We start from the raw sequence: 17,461 nt of genomic DNA on the forward strand, positions 1-17,461 counted from the left end.
GATCCCTACTATTGTGTGTGTACATACTTCTTTTTGAAACCTCATCCACCGTTGGACATGGAGGCTGTTGGTTTAGGTGTCGGGATGGAATTGGAAAAGTTTTTGTAATTTAGCCAAAGAAATCGTTTGGACTTGGGCAATCATATTATCTTGATTAGATCTCAAAATATGATCTCGTAACAAATGCAGCTCATCTGGTGGTGGCGTCGCGGTCATGTGCGCGCTGGGCTCTCTTACTGTGGGCTGGAATCCTGCACTTCCCCGTCATCATCTCCATCTCGAGATTCATCACCTTCCCTATAATACTACCTGTTTCATCAACTAATAACCTCACTCAATGGAAGATTATCCAGTTCTCCCTTTGAACCTGGAAGTACGTTGACAGCTCTGTCCTTGGGGTTTCTGGTCAAGCTAACTGGTGTTGCTTACCTCGGCACAGCATCTCTGCGTCAGACAGGCATCGATCAAGCCATCCGATTCCCCCACAGGAAAATTGCACCCCGACAATCCCTCTGAATGGAGGAAAAACCCGGCCTGGTTTCCCCACAGACTAGTTCCACCCCACATTGGCTGACACCTCCGCCGGACTTGTGCAGCGCAAGCTTGAATCTTCAAAGGTTTTGGTCCCTGGGTGTACTCCACCCCAAACCCTGTCCCGGTCTCATTAAGTTGGCACTATCGGCACCGTTTGGTCATTGGCTCTTTGGCCTCCATGGCGTCTCAAACGAATGGTAGCCTGGTGCTATTCAAATTAACGAGTATTATGAGTTCGCTTGGCAGTTGTTGATTTCATCACAGAGCCAGTTGTGGATAGTGTCATTCGGAGTTACGCTTACGCTTTCAAGAGTCTCTCGGAAATAAACCAGGGCTCATGGACTCTACGCCACTAATTAGACTAGACGGCGGGGCCTGAAGTCATGGGAGACGAGATGTTAAACATTTTTCCTCAGTTGAAGGCGGGCTATAAATTGGACCTCCCGACCCGGAGTGTAAAAAATGGGTAATCCATACAGGCACGCATTCCTGATCCTCCATCAGGTCAGTTCAAGGAGCAGCCATGACGCGGATCACCAAGTTATGCGCTCTTTTACTCTCCAGTATAGGTCTTCTGGCCGCTGCCCAGAACCAGACGGAAACTGGATGGCCACTTTACGATGACGGTCTGACCACAGACATCCAGTGGGATCATTACAGTTTCAAGGTCCATGGTGAAAGAATATTTGTCTTCTCTGGTGAGTTCCATTACTGGCGCATCCCAGTACCTGGCCTATGGAGGGATATTCTTGAGAAGATCAAAGCTGCAGGCTTTACGACTTTTTCAATCTACTCGAGCTGGGCGTGGCATGCCCCGAATAATCACACGGTCGACTTCTCCACCGGTGCCCGCGACATCACACCAATCTTCGAACTCGCAAAGGAGCTTGGGATGTACATCATCGTTCGCCCGGGTCCCTACATCAATGCAGAGGCCAGTGCGGGTGGCTTTCCTCTGTGGCTGACGACTGGCGACTATGGAACGTTGCGCAACAACGATTCGCGATACACGGCAGCATGGAAGCCATACTTCGAGAAGATGACGGAGATCACTAGTCGCTACCAGGTTACGAATGGCCATAATACGTTCTGCTACCAAATCGAGAACGAGTATGGAGATCAATGGCTCAGTGATCCCAGCGAGAGGGTTCCTAATGAGACGGCTATCGCGTACATGGAGCTTCTCGAAAGCAGCGCTCGCGAGAATGGCATTCTCGTACCATTCACCGCAAATGATCCCAATATGAATGCCATGGCTTGGAGTCGCGATTGGTCCAACGCTGGAGGCAACGTCGATGTCGTCGGCTTGGATTCCTATCCTTCGGTAAGTGGCTAGTCGCAATTGAAACTTGACTAAGCTGATTTTCCAAGTGCTGGACTTGCGATGTCAGCCAGTGTACATCCACCAATGGCGAGTATGTAGCCTACCAGGTTGTCGAATACTATGACTATTTCCTCGAATTCTCGCCGACAATGCCGTCGTTCATGCCTGAGTTCCAGGGCGGCTCATACAACCCCTGGGCTGGACCTGAAGGTGGCTGCGGCGACGATACTGGTGTGGACTTTGTCAATCTCTTCTACCGGTGGAACATCGCCCAGAGAGTCACAGCCATGAGTCTGTACATGTTGTATGGAGGAACGAACTGGGGAGCGATTGCTGCGCCTGTCACAGCCACTAGCTACGACTACTCCTCCCCTATCTCTGAGGACCGCTCCATCTCGTCCAAGTACTATGAGACCAAGTTACTCTCTTTGTTTATGCGCAGTGCACGAGATCTGACAATGACCGATCTGATCGGTAACGGAACGCAATACACCAACAACACTGCTGTCAAAGCATACGAACTGCGGAACCCTACAACCAACGCTGGATTCTACGTCACGCTTCACGAGGACTCGACTGTCGGCACCAACGAGGCGTTCAGCCTGCGCGTCAACACGTCAGCGGGCAACCTCATCGTTCCCAGACTTGGAGGCTCAATCCGTCTCAACGGCCACCAATCTAAGATCATTGTGACCGATTTCACCTTCGGGTCGGAAACCCTTCTGTATTCTACTGCCGAAGTACTCACTTACGCCGTTTTGGACAAGAAGCCCACCCTCGTCCTTTGGGTTCCGACAGGCGAGTCTGGAGAATTCGCAGTGAAGGGCGCAAAATCCGGGTCTGTTGTATCAAAGTGTCAAGACTGCTCTGCGATCAACTTCCACCAACAGGGAGACAACCTTGTTGTCGGATTTACTCAGGCCCAGGGAATGAGTATCGTTCAGATTGACAACGACATTCGGGTGATCCTACTGGACAGGACCGCAGCATACGAGTTCTGGGCCCCTGCTCTAACAGAGGACCCTCTTGTTCCGGAGGACGAAGCGGGTAAGAAAACAAAACAGACTCCTGATATTCAAAGTAACGAGCTAACCCACGAGTAGTTCTCATCCAAGGCCCGTATCTTGTTCGCTCCGCTAGCCTGGAGAAATCAACTCTTGCAATCAAGGGCGACTCCATCAACGAAACAGCTGTGGAAATCTTCGCACCTAACGATGTCAAAACCGTCACATGGAACGGCAAGCAGCTGAAGACATCCAAGTCCTCATACGGTAGCCTCAAGGCCACTATCGCTGCGCCTGTATCTATTCAACTGCCAGCTTTCACTTCCTGGAAAGTCAACGACAGCCTGCCGGAGCGACTTCCGACATACGATGCCTCCGGTCCGGCGTGGGTTGGTTAGTACATTCTTCACTTCAACTCCTTCACCCGTTACTAACCTCTATCCCAGATGCAAACCACATGACAACCGCCAACCCCAGCAAGCCCGCCACATTGCCCGTCCTATACGCTGACGAATACGGTACGCCCACCCTCGTCCTCTATACCTAACACACAAACCTAATATACTTCCACCCTAGGCTTCCACAACGGCGTCCGTCTCTGGCGCGGCTACTTCAACGGCACCGCCAGCGGAGTCTTCCTGAACGTCCAAGGAGGCAGCGCATTGTAAGCCCTTCCTTCCCCTTCCCCCATCCACCTACAAACAACCACCCCTATCTAACAAAAAAAAACCAGCGGTTTCTCCGCCTACCTAAACGGCCAGTTCCTAGGCTCCTACCTCGGCAACGCCTCCATCGAACAAGCCAGCCAAACCTTCCTCTTCCCCACCAACATCACCCACCAAGCCACCCAGAACACCCTCCTAATAATCCACGACGACACCGGCCACGACGAAACCACCGGGGCCCTCAACCCACGCGGCATCCTCGAAGCGCGCCTCCTCCCCTCCACCACCACCAACAACACCACTTCCCCCGAATTCACCCACTGGCGCCTCGCCGGCACCGCCGGCGGCGAATCCAACCTCGACCCGGTCCGCGGGGCCTGGAACGAAGACGGGCTCTACGCAGAGCGAGTAGGATGGCATCTGCCCGGGTTCGACGACAGCACATGGGCCAGTGTATCATCATCATCATCAAGCCTATCCTTCACCGGCGCAACAGTAAAATTCTTCCGCACCACCATCCCCTTAGACATCCCGCGAGGCCTGGACGTCTCCATCTCCTTCGTACTGGGCACACCCGACAACGCACCGAATGCGTACCGCGCGCAGTTATTCGTGAACGGATACCAGTACGGACGGTTTAATCCGTATATTGGCAACCAGGTGGTGTTCCCGGTTCCCGTGGGAGTGTTGGATTACAGTGGGGAGAATACGATTGGCGTGGCGGTGTGGGCGCAGACGGAGGATGGGGCGGCGATTACGGTCGATTGGAAGGTGAATTATGTGGCGGATAGTTCGTTGGATGTGGCTGGGTTGGAGACTGCTGGGTTGAGGCCGGGGTGGAGTGTGGAGAGGTTGAAGTTTGCTTGATTGATGTGATGTAGAGAGGTAGAAAAAGGGATTATTGAGGTTTTTTTTGTTGTGTGTTGTTTTTAGTTCAATTCAGGATTTGTATCATATTGTATCTTTATTTCTATGTAAGCTCTGGAATTTAGATCGAGGGGTCTTGAATGGCAGCTGTGTTTGGTGGTATGTCGTTGTTGAGTTGAAATCACATTTTGTATTCAGATCATGTCTTCATTCAATACCCAATAATAGATAGGTAAAATAACACATCATAATGCATCATGCATCGTGCATCGTGCATACTCGTCATGATACTAGCCAGCCAACTAGATGACCCCAAAATCATATAAGAATGCCTGTGTCCAAAATATACTACCAAAACCATAACCATAACCATAACCCGCTCGGGGTATTTAAATCAACCCATAACAATCCGATGTCGTAACAAAACAATCCTAATTCTAAACCAAGAAACGGAAGCCCCTGGAGCTGGCCTGTCCAGGGACACCTCCGCCATCGCCCAGGCCCTCGCCCCGATCGAGCTTCTTGTTCAGCCGGACGAGGATGAAGCGGAGGGCAGTTGCGGACAGGATGGCTACGAAGGCGGTGACACAGTTGACGGTCATAGCAGTGACTAGTATTACAGTTAGTGTCTTGTTTTCACGGGATAGTAAATCGGTTGACGGTACTTACCGAATCGCGGTGCATCACTGTCCGGGTACATGTAACTGGCATAGATACTACTGGCATTACTGACGCAGTTGATACCTGCCAGAGCTGCAGCACGCTTCGAGGCCGGACGGGGGAGAGTGCTTGAGATCCAGCCCAGGGCTACCACGTAGCCGGTGTACAGGGATGGGACCATCAGCATCATAGAGACATAACGGGGAGCGATGCTGGTGGTGGTGGCAGCGAGGATGAAAGCCACTACGGAGATGTATAGGGGTAGGGTGATGTGGAAGTAACGCTCGCCAGTGCGATCGGCATGCCAGGCATTAGCAAAGGCACAGATGACAGCCAGAACGTATGGGGGAGCGGTGAGCAGAAGCGTCTCGATGTTGCCGTAGTTGAGGGTCTTGACGACGGTGGGGAAGAAGTTTGTGACGGAGGCGGAAGAGACAATGCACAAGATGAGCAGCATCTAAATGTGTAAGCTGGGTGGAACAGATGTCTGTGACTGTGTACTTACAAGAATCCAGGTCTTGATATCGGTAAAGGCCAATTGCACACCGTGGAGGAAGGTTTGCTGTTCACTATCCACCCAGTCGTCCTCACCGATGTCTTCTTCCAGCCGCCAAGCGGCCAGCTGCTTCTCTTCTTCGCTGAGCCAACTGGTGGTTCTGGGGAAGTTGGGCAGAATGAAAATGGAGATGGCGGCAACAACGATGGTGATTGCACCCTCGATAATGAAAAGCCAGCGCCTGTTACTCTCAAGTCAGCAATGTTTGTGTCTTAGGCATTTACTATGGTACTGACCAAGCACGAAGACCCATCTTGTAGTCCATGTTCTCGGTGATACCAGCGGCAATAAGTCCAGAGAAAGCACCTGAAATCAGGGAACCCGAGTAGAGGGCTGCCGTGCGGAAGCCGAGTTCCTTGCGCGTGTACCAGGCACTAAGGAAGTAAAGACAGCCAGGCTGAAGGGGAAAGTAGAAGTCAGTAAGGCGCTTCGGTAGATATTTCTTTCCTTTCGGGCAGACGTACGAAGTAAGCAGCTTCAACAAAACCGAGGAAGAAGCGAACTACAACCAAGCCGGCATAGTTCTGAGCTCCCGCCGTGCACGTAGAGATAATACCCCATAGCATCATAGCACCCGGAAGGTAGAGGGCCGGCTTTCCGAACTTGTTCAGGAGCAAATTGGAGGGAACTGGCACGGTCAGTATTTGCTACTCTGCCAATAGAGGTCTGCACCTACTTTGCATCAACAGATAACCCACGAACAGGATACTGACACAGGTCTGGTATTCCACGCCCTGCAAGTTCAAATCGGTGACGAGACCAGCGAGTTTGGCAGCAGCCTGATAGTAAACAGAATAGTGAGCACAGAATTGATTATATGGACAAGCTGAAGCATTCCACGTACGATGTTATTCCGGTCCAGATAGTTAAGGATGTACATGATGATGATCATGGGCAGAAGACGCAGGTCAATCTTGCGGACCAGGGCCTTCTCGGCTCTCTCGCGCTCCTCGGGGGAGAGACTGGCCACATAGGCCGGGGCCTCTTTCTTGGGGTTTGGTTTATCGGCATTGGCGACTCCATCGGTCACGATCTCGACGTTGTCGACATGGCTCTTGTCGAAGTCCCGTTCGACATCATGAGAAGTTCTGGGGGACATGATTGTCTCCGATGGTCTGACACTGGCCTTCTATGAGGCAGAAGAGAAGGAACAATGACAATGACAACGACAACGTGAGAAGAAGAAAAGAAAGAAGAAGAATGGATCAACAGGAGAGGGGGGAAACGGTCAAGTAAGGGGAGGAGGGCAAGGGGATCAAGAGATAGGAAGAAGATTAGGAAGATGAGAGGGAGAAAGGGAGGAGGAGTAGTAGTAGTAGAGTAAACCACGGGACCATAGTGCCAGCTGCAGTCGGGACCAGGGGAGCTTTTTGATGTGGCCAGAGAGTTAGAGAACCGAGCGATGACGACCCGACGAGGTTCCCGAAGGATGGAGAGACAGACGGGGAAGAGAAGCCGCAATGGCAATGGAGATCGGGAATGAAGACATGGTAGAAGACTAGAAACAGCCAACCCCGCCAATGGGGAAGACGGAAGCGGGGAGAGAGTCTGGAGATGAGATCAGGATCATTAGGGGAAACTGTCGGGACTGGTGGGATGCCATTTGTGGAGAGGGCCGACTGGCGTGGGGGTGAAATAAGAAGAAGAAGATAATAATGATGATGATGTTGCTGTAGTATGGAGTAGACACACACAGAGAGAGAGAGAGGGAAGAGAAGAGCGTGGGAGGCCATCAGCAACAGTCCGTGGGGGTTCCCGAGCGAGGGTCCTCTTCCTCTCTCCACTTTTCTCTTTCTCTTCACTCCACAAGACACACCTCTGCATCTCTTCTTCATCTCAACTCCCCGAGGAAAGAAGAGATACATTTATCCATCGGGTAAGATCTAATTCCTACCTACTCTTTGCAAACAAGACTTTCTGCATTTTTAAACTCAAAATGTCTACAATTTCTTGAGTAACAAGAAACCTGCAAGGCAATCTACAGTCATCCATCCCGCAATCCTCAACCCCAGACCGAGCCAATTCCCCGAGAAAAACTTAAACCAACTTGGACGGTGCCAAGGAACACCGGCCCGAAAAAAAAAAACAGAAAAAAAGCTCGCTCTCACGGTGTCGACCCCAGGCGGAAGATCCCTACCCTCAACCCCGGCTCTGGCTTCAACCGGTATTTTCCCCAAAGGATCAATCATCAATCATATACTCCGTACTTACCTGATGGATGGATGGATGCAACTCCACCATGGTGGATATTAATTGGTCATACGGGAATACCACCCCCTCTTCCCCTTCCTTCACGCACGAGAGTCACCGCTGGTTTGATTGATCATCAAGTCAGTCAGCGAAAAAAGACCAGCTTCGTCATCGATGGTAGGTTGGAGAGTCTACCGGCGGATGGACCCGACATTCATCGAGAAGAGGCCATGGCCATCGGGAAAGAGAAATTACTTCCTTGCTGGCTTAGCGACACGGGCATATATCGCACATGCCGGCTAGATCATCTATTCGGCCCCCCGTCTGCTCCCCGCCCCCGAAGGAGGAAAATAATGGAGAAAACTCATTCCCCAACGCCACACGCACGCAGAAAGAGAGATCAGGCCATGAAGGTACTGTAAGCAGTAACCAGCCAACCCATGGTTCACAAAAGTACTACTACCCGGTTGGAACAACCAAGCAGTAGCTACGTCGTATGTACCTGATCCATCCACCATCCATCCATCGGGATCCCATAACAAGTCTATCTATTAGTAGCAGCCGAGTCTACATCTATCTACTTTTCACCCGGATACCTCCTACTCCTCCCAATCCAACCCAACCGAATAGATACTCTACTACTCCGCACATAATTATCTCTTCAAACTAAAATTCCACCCGAATAGCCAAGCAAAGTTACCCAACAAAGCAGAAGAAGGTCATCATCATCATCCCCAGGTCCACCCCTCGGCAAAATACTCGATTTGCCAAGCATGTGTTTCCCCCTAACTAACTAAACCTGAACCCCGGCAACAACATGTGGCAGCTGATGCCGCAGAGACTTTTCTTTTTCTTTCTTATTTTTACTTTTTGTTTTTTTCCATTTCCCTTTCTTCCCGATTATTCATTCTCGTCCCATTGGCTTTTACCCTCGGGATCTCTCGCGTGGTATTATCGGGACCGGGGCCGGGTTTGCATGTTCATCCACTCATACGCTTTCCGTTGTAGATGAAAGCGTGGGGGTTAGTCACTTAGTTAATTAGTTACCTACCTACCTTTCCTTCCATCTCTCGCCTGAAGGCCTTATTTATCAAGTGGCTGTCGCTGTCGTCTCCTTCTGGGTTTACTTTCTTTTTTGTTTTCTTTCTTCCTTTGTTTTACTTCATTTTTTGAAGAAATAATACGGCGGCTATGGTCTGAAGCAGAATTACACTGTCTCCCTCCATCCCTCTCCCTCTGTCTGACAGAGTCAGATCATAATGGAATTGTTCAGAGGCTCGAGGGCTACGCGGTTTCGATTTCATCGGGATACACTTCTACGACCTACGACCGATGTCTGCTGACTTGCCAGACAATTCTCCTCAAACTATAGAATCCAGCTGTATGTAGTCCCAAGGAAGCGTTGCGTAAGGTCGGGCAGAGAAGAAAAAAAAAATTGCATTGATATTGCCAGTCAATGCTTTGATGATGGATGATGATGCTGCGGGACATTCACTTGTGTACCGGTCTCAGAAAGCTGTACACGGACAACACGTCGATAAAAAGGATCGGTGCTTGCAGGAAATAGAAAACAGCAAAAGAACGTTTCACAATGAACACTATGAGACAATGTGCAAAGAGATGCTGCCCAATTTTCACGCTTGCAGAACAAAACGAGACTTCAAAGAGACGGTGTGGATTGCATGCAATGGTCGGCCAGGAATCGGGGCTCGAGGGAGAAAGGAAGACGATTAAAGAGGAAGCGAAAAGCACGAGCTGTGACAGGCCGCCGAGGGAGAAAGGAAGCGCAAAAAGTAAATCGGTGCCCAAATCCTGGGTGCGACGTAGATCGAAGCCAAATGATCCGGAACCGGGTCATAGGCGATGCCTCCCTTAGCCGATCCACTATTCTTCATTTGCTGTAGTAGAATCCCCATAAATCTCCGTGCGCAGAATAACGAAAGAACACGACACAAGACCAAGACCTGAATGTTGCTGTCGCCATAACTCCCAGAACGCATAGCAAAAAGAAACACAACAAAGGGGCGACCCGGTCACGTCCGTACACTCGACGGACAATTAGATACCGAGTCAGCATGGGACTGAAGACGGAAACCAAAAGACTCTCTAGCGAAAAGGAAACAGGTCTAGAAGCCACCAAGGCTCAATACCATGCCGTTGATAGATCCAACACTCCTCCTAAGGGTAAATAACACAAGACACGCAATAAGAACGCCATTCGAAATGCAGCGGCTCAGAGAAAGTGAGTATAGATTTTTGACGTCTCGTGGACCTCCATCTCCTGCGAAATAATTAGCACTCGATCGACTTCACTTAGAAAGGGGGCGGTTAGGGACGAGTTCCTCACCATTTTGAAATTGTTCAGTTCCTCCTTGATTTGTTGGGCAAGGAGGGGAGTCAACCGGTTGCACGTGGCGATGTCACCACGTCGATCGTACTCCCCGCTTGGCCATGTCTCATGGAACTGGATCCGGGGACTGAACACCAGACTTTTCGGCATCACAGCTTGTGGGGTAATAGGCGCGCTCTTCGATTCAGAGGTCTGGAACCGCCCTTCTGAGAGATAATCATCCTCGCCGGCAATTTTAACCGCGTCGGTTCGCCGATTGCCTGACCGTGTCTGGTCTTCAGGAGTGCTGGGAACGCTAGAATGCGGCGAGTCATTGCCGTTCAAGTTTTCAGACGATTTGAGCACATATGTCTGGTTAGCCGGGTCCGAGTAGGTCTCTAAATGGAACGTTAGTACGAGACATATCACAAGTAAGAATCATTTCATGGTAACCAGGACGTACTCTTCAGTATGCCCTTCCGCACGGCTGCCAGAACCTCCGCTCGCTCCCTGTCTCCTCCGACAATGCTTTTACGCGACTTGTCCAGGGCGGCATCTTCATGGCTCACGGCGTTCGCTGCATCGGTTTCCACCTTAGAAAACAACGTGTTACCAAGAGGATGGTCTTGCGAGTCAGAGGTGACGGCTGTGCTTTTCCTCTCCGCTTCAATGTTGACCACGGACAGCTGGGGAGCCATGGGCTCAATCATTACACCATCGGTCGAAGATGTGCTCACTACCGATTTCGGGCGGAAAAGCCCCACCAATGATCGCGTCGATCGTTTCATTCCCTTGCCCATCTTGCGAAGCATAATAGAGGCGGAGGAGGCTGTCGATGAAACGGAAAGGTTGTCGGTGGAGCTATTGAATATACGACCTTGGTGATGTGAGGAGTAAATGCTCTCGCCCAGGCCGCTTGCTTCCTGTTGTTCGGCTATGGCTGCCTGTTCTGGACCCAATTCCTCTTGCAGCAATTCCCTGCGAGCCCTCTCCGCAGCCATCGCTTCCCTTTTGTTTTGCGAGGAAGCTTTGAGGAGCTCTGATGCGCTACCGAACGAAAATGCCCTCCTCAGCCTGGATTTCCCTGGTCGCTTAGGGTCGCCCTTTGTTATTTCGGCAAGACGCTGGGAAGCGAGGCTCTCCGTGGGAGCAGGGTTTGGCGTTGTGGAAGGCTGGGATGCTTTGGGAGTCGGGGGCTTAGAGTCAACCTCGACCGGCTGAGACAGCGGTGAGGGTTTGTTCGGTCGCTTGCTGTCATCGGTCTTGGGACCACTCTTACTGGAGGATGATGCAGATTCGCTGTGTCCTGCATCACGTACAGATGAAGTCGAAGAATGGGCGGACGGAATGCTTCCCTGGACTTCTTTATGAGACTGTGCCGATCGGGGCCGCGTACTCTGATCGAAGTAGTCATGGCCACCTGCTGTCGGCGTCGGCGATGATGTGGGCAAGTGTAGCTGCATATTGATGAGACCAGCGTTATCAATGTTTCCCCAGCTCCGGCGCCTATACCTCTTGGCTAACTCTGTCTGAGGCTTATCTGCGCGCGTAGTATCATCGGCACTGGGCACGCGGACATGCCCAATGCGGCGGGGGGCATCCAGAGACACACCCGCAAGGCTGGGAGTACTCATGTGGAGAGCACTGTCGTCGGTGGCTAACGTTGCAGAACGTGCAGGTGCCGGTCCGTTAGGCTGCGTGGAAGCAGGCTGGGTGCCCGCAGCATTTTCCGGTCGCCGGTTTCCACGACGATAGCGGTCGGGGGACGGACGGGCCACAGTTGGTGAGGATATGTTCATGAAATTCGAAGAGGAGGGTGAAGGAAGGTTAACTGTGGAGAGCGGGCGCAAGGGAGCATCGGTACGTATTTGTCTAGTTGGGATCGCCGAGTCGTCTTTCGACATGTAGGAGTGGACGGAGGAATTGGAGGAAGAAGTGGATACAGAACCAGCTGCAGGATGGGCGAAACGCGAGTTGACTCCGGCGTTGACGGGACTTGCAGGCCCCTGAGGCACCGAAGGGGCTGAAGATGTGCGATGCTCTGGCCTCAGATGAGGGGACAGTGACTGACGGGCTTGCATGTTGGTTGAATTCGAGGGGCTTGGGGTGCTGGTGAAGGCGTAGGGGGCCACGACCTGGTGGCCCACTCTGTAGTTTCCCGAACTGCCGTTGTTGTTATAGGGGTTCCAGGACATCGTCGAGTTCCGCGGATTTTGTTGTTGCCCGGGTTGCGAGGAAGTTGTGAAGGTGCCCGAAGAAGAGGATGGTCGGGTTTGAAGCACAGAAACCGTGCCACTTTGCTGGGGGATTGTCTGTACCAACGCAGCCATGGTGTTCTCCTCCACTACCCGGAACGAAATAACATCCGACGCGTAGCTGACAGCGTCTCCGGGGAGAGATGTGTCGACAGGTAAGCTCGTCGACTGTCCGCAGCGCCCAATCTAAATGAACCAAGCCTAACGTCGATCAAGTCTGGAGAGGTAACAAGGGTAGAAAAAGGAGACAGATTGTAAGAAGGCAACAGGGGGAATGTCTGTACTACACACAGTTGTCAGTCAGGATTGCACAAGAACAAGCCGGCTCAAAGGCTAGTTGAACTCTCGAGGACCGATGTTTCTCCAACGCGAATGTGGTTGCCGTTTCGAAAGGGGGGTGTGTGCAAAGGCAAGCGGCGGAATGGGGTCGTACCTGTTTCGCAGGAAATATGTCCCCACCGAATTATACTGATACAACAATTAAAGAAAAGCGTTCTGTCGATGTAAAAAACGAATGCTGACGAGGACAAAAGAAACGAAAGGCTCGGGATCAGGCGATCGAAGAGGGAGGAGAGCTGGCGACGAGGTACGACGTGCGGAACACAAGGCTCCAGGGATGGCAGAAGCTGTCTAGAGCGGTCGAGCCATGTACAAGAAAAGAAAAGAGAAGAGGGGAAAAGCAGAGCTAACAAACAATGTTGAATAGAGACAAGAAGGGAACAATGCCAAAATCAAATAGGAGATCGAGAAGGAAACGATAACCAGATCCTAGGCACCTTGTCTTCTGAATCAAGCAGAAGACGGGCCGCTCAGGGGGGAGGGGAGGAGGGAGGGATGGTGAGAGCCGGAAAGGATGGGAAAAGAAAAGCAGAGAGGATGGGTCGGGAAAGGAAAAAAAGGGAAGAAGAGCAAGAGGGGCTGAAGGTGTGGGAGGGAGTAGAAGGGGAAAGGGAATAGAATAGGGAGGAGGGAGAGATAATGGGGGAGAGTTGAGAGAGAGAGGGGAGGGAATGATGGGATGCTGCGACTACAACTTTCTCACTCTCTCTCTCTTTCGCTCTCAGCTTTAGGGGAGACCGACTGACTTGACAGGCGGAGACAAGCGGACGGGATTTTCCAGAGAACGCGAGAAGGAACGCCAGGCACACACCCTCCCGAACCGTGCCCTGTATTTCCTTTTTACTTTTCGATTCTTTGGTTAGTATTTCTTGATTTATTACTTTTCTTTTTAATTTTTTTTTATTCTTTTTTCTTCTTTCCTTCGTAAGTCGCTTTTTGTTTAATCCAGTGATGATCCTTAAAAATCGTCCATGTGTATTTAGTTCTTTTTCTATTTTGTTCGCCTTTCTCACGTTCGCTTTCTTGTTCAATTTAAGTTCGTTGAACCGACAAGGAGCAGAAAAAAAGTAAAGAGATCAATTTGGGGGGGCCGCCCGATTAAAAATCCACGAGGGGAAACCCGATGGAAGTGTATCGTATGGACGTAGTATGCAACTTACGCATAAGGAAAGAAAATCTTTTGGAGACTCTGATCTGACCTCAAAAAGCTCACATCCAAGTAGGGGCGAGGTATTCTACGATGACTCTTATTGCAGCTGCCAGTCATACCAGAAAATACAAGGAGAAATCGCCATAATCATATCTTCCATCATACTATTATCGAAAGACAAGGAATGAGGGGGTTTATGGTAAACGAGCATTCTTGCTCGGTTCGAGAGGGTGACCCTCCCTTCACTTATCGTATCATCGAAGCTAATATTATCAGGTAGATTAAATGTTCGAACGTCTCCTGAATCTCTTTCCACTCTTTCTTTTCTCTTTTTCTCCCTTCTGCATCAGTCAACCACTCTGATTCGACCAGCTAGGCGGGTGAGACTAAGACACCTTTGGGGCTGTACGGTAAGTCCGGTTCCATATTGGTAACTGGTACTAAAGTTAGGCTGGGAAACTAGCGGGTTGTAGTTCTGCGGCCGTTGTTGCCATTCGGTAACCATCGTACCGCACATACGATTCGTCCCCAATAATACCTCCATATTACGTTAGGAGCGGGTCAACCATTCCCCCCCTACAATGGCCAAACCCGGCTCCATCCTTGCGAGGTAATCGAAGGCGACGCTACTTGAGAACTTGGATAAACGATGTGCGGGTCTGACTGACTGAAGATGTCTTTGCATCCGCCTCATCGGCCCATCTTCCCTCGTTTGATAGGAGATGTTCGTTGTGGGGGATTTGGCCCTCCGACACGGAGAGTACGTAGTAGTAAAGAAAGTAGCTGGACATCCTCCTCCTACTTACATTACCAGATCTCTGTAATGGTTGGTATTAGTGATTAACTGCCGAGTACGCGCAATAGTAGAGAACTAGAGAGCCGCCTCCTTATCTCTTTTCTTTTTTTCTTCCTTTCTTTTTTATCTTTTATTCTTTACTTTTTTGGGAGTTCAGTGCAGTGCTTTCTTCAGATCTTTGGTGTGCGGCAGAAATCGATAATTGATACCCAGAGAGTATTAATTACTGAAGAACAACAGAACGTGCTGAATGCATAAGACCATAATCAACTGGAACCAATTAGTACTGTCTAGTAACCTGAATAGTCCAATCGGACGAGCAAATTGGAAGCTGATTTGCGACCACACGCCTGCTAAATTTCTTAGCTGTCACGCCATGACTACCAAATGGAGTCTACCTCCAAGGAACTGAACCCAAGCACGGAAGCTCGGAGAAACAGCCTGGAGAGAGCTAGTAACTAGTAGCACTTAGCTAACACTATACCACAGTACTAGTAGTTACTTTTGTATTATTTGACTACTTAAGTAGTAGTAACAGTCGCTAGGTAACTAACATCGGTACCTCGGCCGCTGGCACCACGGATGACTAGGCGATCGCGTCTGCAAATAATACCGATTAATGTCATTATTATTATCCTTCTTATCCAAGGATAACGCGATGCTAAGACTAACAACAAAAAGGTTGCCAAGTTGATTCTACCAAACTCCAGTCTCTTCTCGAGTCTCCTGATGAAACGAGTCAAGATTTTCGACGATTATCCTGCAATGATCTTAGCCAGGATTATCGCCCACCCCAGATTCTTTGCCCAACGCACAAAGCATGACGAAACAATGAGGGGGATTTGCCAATCCCCAATTTCCCAACCCTACCTAGACTAATAGTTTCTATGGACCGTGTATGGAGTACATGTATCAGACTAATGATTTAATCTTTTATTTTCCTACATTACCAGTGACAGGAAAACTCTCCTGGCCATGTCCCGACTCAGGGAATGCTGATCTCTAACCAACCAGTGGAAGCCTCCCGTGAGGGATTCCGCGGTTCAGATTGTTCCACCAAGAGTAACCTAATCGATAGCCACGGTCCGTGTCCCCCTCAATGCCGTGAAGTTGAAGTGACCGGTATCCACGGAGTTTTGTCGCAGCCTCCGACACAACACACTCTCACACTCCCGGTCGTGTACCATGGGAAGGTTCAGACTCCCGAATCAATGGATGAGAACCTTATTCACTCTCTTACTACGGTTGTGTAAATGATGTCAGCGATGATACTCGAGACTGATAACGCATTTTCTCTTCCCTGAGACCGATTCAGAATCCATCTACAGCAGTGCGGAGGATATGTTGTGCTGGATCCTCAAACCCTATGGCCACCTGTTTGTCAGCTACAAGCTATAGCCAAGAAAAGAAATGTGTGTGTCCCAGTTGGGTGCGCGGGGAGAGCGCAATAGACTTGAATTGGATCTGAGTGATCTGAGATGCCGGGTCAATTGCAAACGAGACTGATGTACAGTCAATCTTCAGATTAGAATTTGGACTATTGATGCAGTGCAATGCAATGCCCAGTATTTGACATACCAGTTTGCTTCCAGTGACACGGTTTGCGGTTTCTCCCCGCTTTGAAGATATATCATCATGATGATGGATCTTGGTGATTGTGCTTACAACTGAAGATTACTGAAACAACACGACGGAGGATTAACCTGGTCGAGCAACGGTGCCCGTTAGCACATAAAAGAGAAAGTGAAAAGCTCTTTTCTACTATACTTCTCACTAGTCCTACAGAATATTGATGCCGCAGGTCGGTAAATATGCGCTATATTCTTCGGGGGGTTCTGGAATCGGTCAATGCACTCGAATCCTAGTTGCATATATTTCGGCAGTGCCTACCCTCCAAAACAACACGACAATCGCGGGCTTAGCGTACTTATACTTCGTATATAATCAATAAGCATGCAAGCTGAAACTATGAAGATTTGCTAAACGTAAAGATGGCGAAGCGAGGAGAGCGCAAAAGATTCAATAGCTTAGCCACAAGGGATCCCATCCGCCGTATTCCAACCTACTTGCGACTGTCGGTGAGCAACCCTGCCTGACTGGTCTCACTCAGAGAGTGACCGCCTACATACAGTTTCCATTAGGTTGGGTCAATGTCTATCGCACGTGTTGGGTGTGTAAGCTACGGCCCAAAACCACACAGGCCCAAATGGTTATCTAGATGGACGGATGATGAGGACGGTACATCAGGCCGGCTGATAAGTCGCGGGCGCGGTTTGACTCGGTGGTGGTGCATGCGGAGATTGTACTTAGTGGAAAGGCCCACCATTACTAAGTACTAAGGCACAAATTGTCATCCACATTCCGCCCCTTCGCTACCAGCTTGTCAAGATCATCTGCAATTTCAGTCTGACTGTTTCAAAGAACAAAAAGGCAACTGCCATCGCTTGACTAGCATCGATTTTCAACGGTCGTCGCGAGAAAGACGGGGCCTGAGCTGCAAGTTTCCCAGGAAGTGGATATATCCTCCATCTATCGTCTATCCCCGGTTTAGTGCCATTGCAGATCCCCTGTAAGGAGTTCCCGCGTGATCGACAAGAAACGTCGCCATCTCAACATCTTATTCGGGGCTTTGCCTTCCAACCGCGTCACTTCCATGCTAACTTGACAGACGGGCTCCGGCGGGCGCATATCATCGCCTATCCTGCAGTCTAAATCATGGTTGGCGTACCAGTATACGGAGTTACTTGCTTCAAGTAACATCCATCCTTCCATTTTGCAGAGGCGAAGGAAGA

The 17,461-nt window shown here is 50.2% G+C and overlaps 4 protein-coding genes across 4 annotated transcripts; 2 read left to right on the forward strand and 2 right to left on the reverse strand.

The window, feature by feature from the left end:
* The first annotated feature begins 802 nt into the window (after positions 1–802).
* BO85DRAFT_102195 (glycoside hydrolase family 35 protein) lies at positions 803–4,705 on the forward strand. The gene is made up of 6 exons (XM_025653786.1): positions 803–1,858; positions 1,906–2,905; positions 2,962–3,255; positions 3,309–3,380; positions 3,439–3,526; positions 3,596–4,705. The coding sequence occupies exons 1-6, from the start codon at positions 1,058–1,060 to the stop codon at positions 4,392–4,394; spliced, it is 3,054 nt and encodes a 1,017-aa protein (XP_025512767.1). The 5' UTR covers positions 803–1,057; the 3' UTR covers positions 4,395–4,705.
* Positions 4,613–6,796, reverse strand: BO85DRAFT_102168 (putative MFS transporter). The gene is made up of 7 exons (XM_025653785.1): positions 6,455–6,796; positions 6,287–6,389; positions 6,075–6,238; positions 5,847–6,007; positions 5,560–5,791; positions 5,064–5,511; positions 4,613–5,004 (listed from the first exon to the last, which is right to left on the reverse strand). Exons 1-7 carry the CDS (start codon positions 6,707–6,709, stop codon positions 4,832–4,834), a joined length of 1,536 nt encoding a protein of 511 aa, XP_025512768.1. The 5' UTR covers positions 6,710–6,796; the 3' UTR covers positions 4,613–4,831.
* Positions 6,797–10,033: 3,237 nt separating this feature from the next.
* On the reverse strand, positions 10,034–12,459 carry BO85DRAFT_491038 (uncharacterized protein; the record flags this gene model as incomplete). Its single annotated transcript, XM_025663691.1, has 3 exons — positions 10,034–10,081; positions 10,148–10,527; positions 10,593–12,459. The coding sequence occupies 3 exons, from the start codon at positions 12,457–12,459 to the stop codon at positions 10,034–10,036; spliced, it is 2,295 nt and encodes a 764-aa protein (XP_025512769.1).
* Positions 12,460–16,719: 4,260 nt separating this feature from the next.
* Positions 16,720–17,095, forward strand: BO85DRAFT_102279 (uncharacterized protein). Its single transcript, XM_025653787.1, has one exon. The coding sequence runs from the start codon at positions 16,820–16,822 to the stop codon at positions 17,006–17,008; it is 189 nt and encodes a 62-aa protein (XP_025512770.1). The 5' UTR covers positions 16,720–16,819; the 3' UTR covers positions 17,009–17,095.
* Positions 17,096–17,461: the final 366 nt, after the last annotated feature.

This window comes from Aspergillus piperis (genome assembly GCF_003184755.1).
Source record: "Aspergillus piperis CBS 112811 unplaced genomic scaffold BO85scaffold_18, whole genome shotgun sequence".
In the NCBI taxonomy this organism is placed as follows: domain Eukaryota; kingdom Fungi; phylum Ascomycota; class Eurotiomycetes; order Eurotiales; family Aspergillaceae; genus Aspergillus; species Aspergillus piperis.

Coding starts and splice junctions, on each gene's coding strand:
- BO85DRAFT_102195 (XM_025653786.1), top strand. CDS start 1,058: ATGACGCGGATCACCAAGTTATGCGCTCTTTTACTCTCCAGTATAGGT. Junction 2,906..2,961: donor TGTTCCGGAGGACGAAGCGG/GTAAGAAAACAA, acceptor ACCCACGAGTAG/TTCTCATCCAAGGCCCGTAT. Junction 3,256..3,308: donor CTCCGGTCCGGCGTGGGTTG/GTTAGTACATTC, acceptor CCTCTATCCCAG/ATGCAAACCACATGACAACC.
- BO85DRAFT_102168 (XM_025653785.1), bottom strand. CDS start 6,709: ATGTCCCCCAGAACTTCTCATGATGTCGAACGGGACTTCGACAAGAGC. Junction 5,792..5,846: donor AAGATGGGTCTTCGTGCTTG/GTCAGTACCATA, acceptor TGAGAGTAACAG/GCGCTGGCTTTTCATTATCG. Junction 5,005..5,063: donor CAGTGATGCACCGCGATTCG/GTAAGTACCGTC, acceptor CTGTAATACTAG/TCACTGCTATGACCGTCAAC.
- BO85DRAFT_102279 (XM_025653787.1), top strand. CDS start 16,820: ATGTCTATCGCACGTGTTGGGTGTGTAAGCTACGGCCCAAAACCACAC.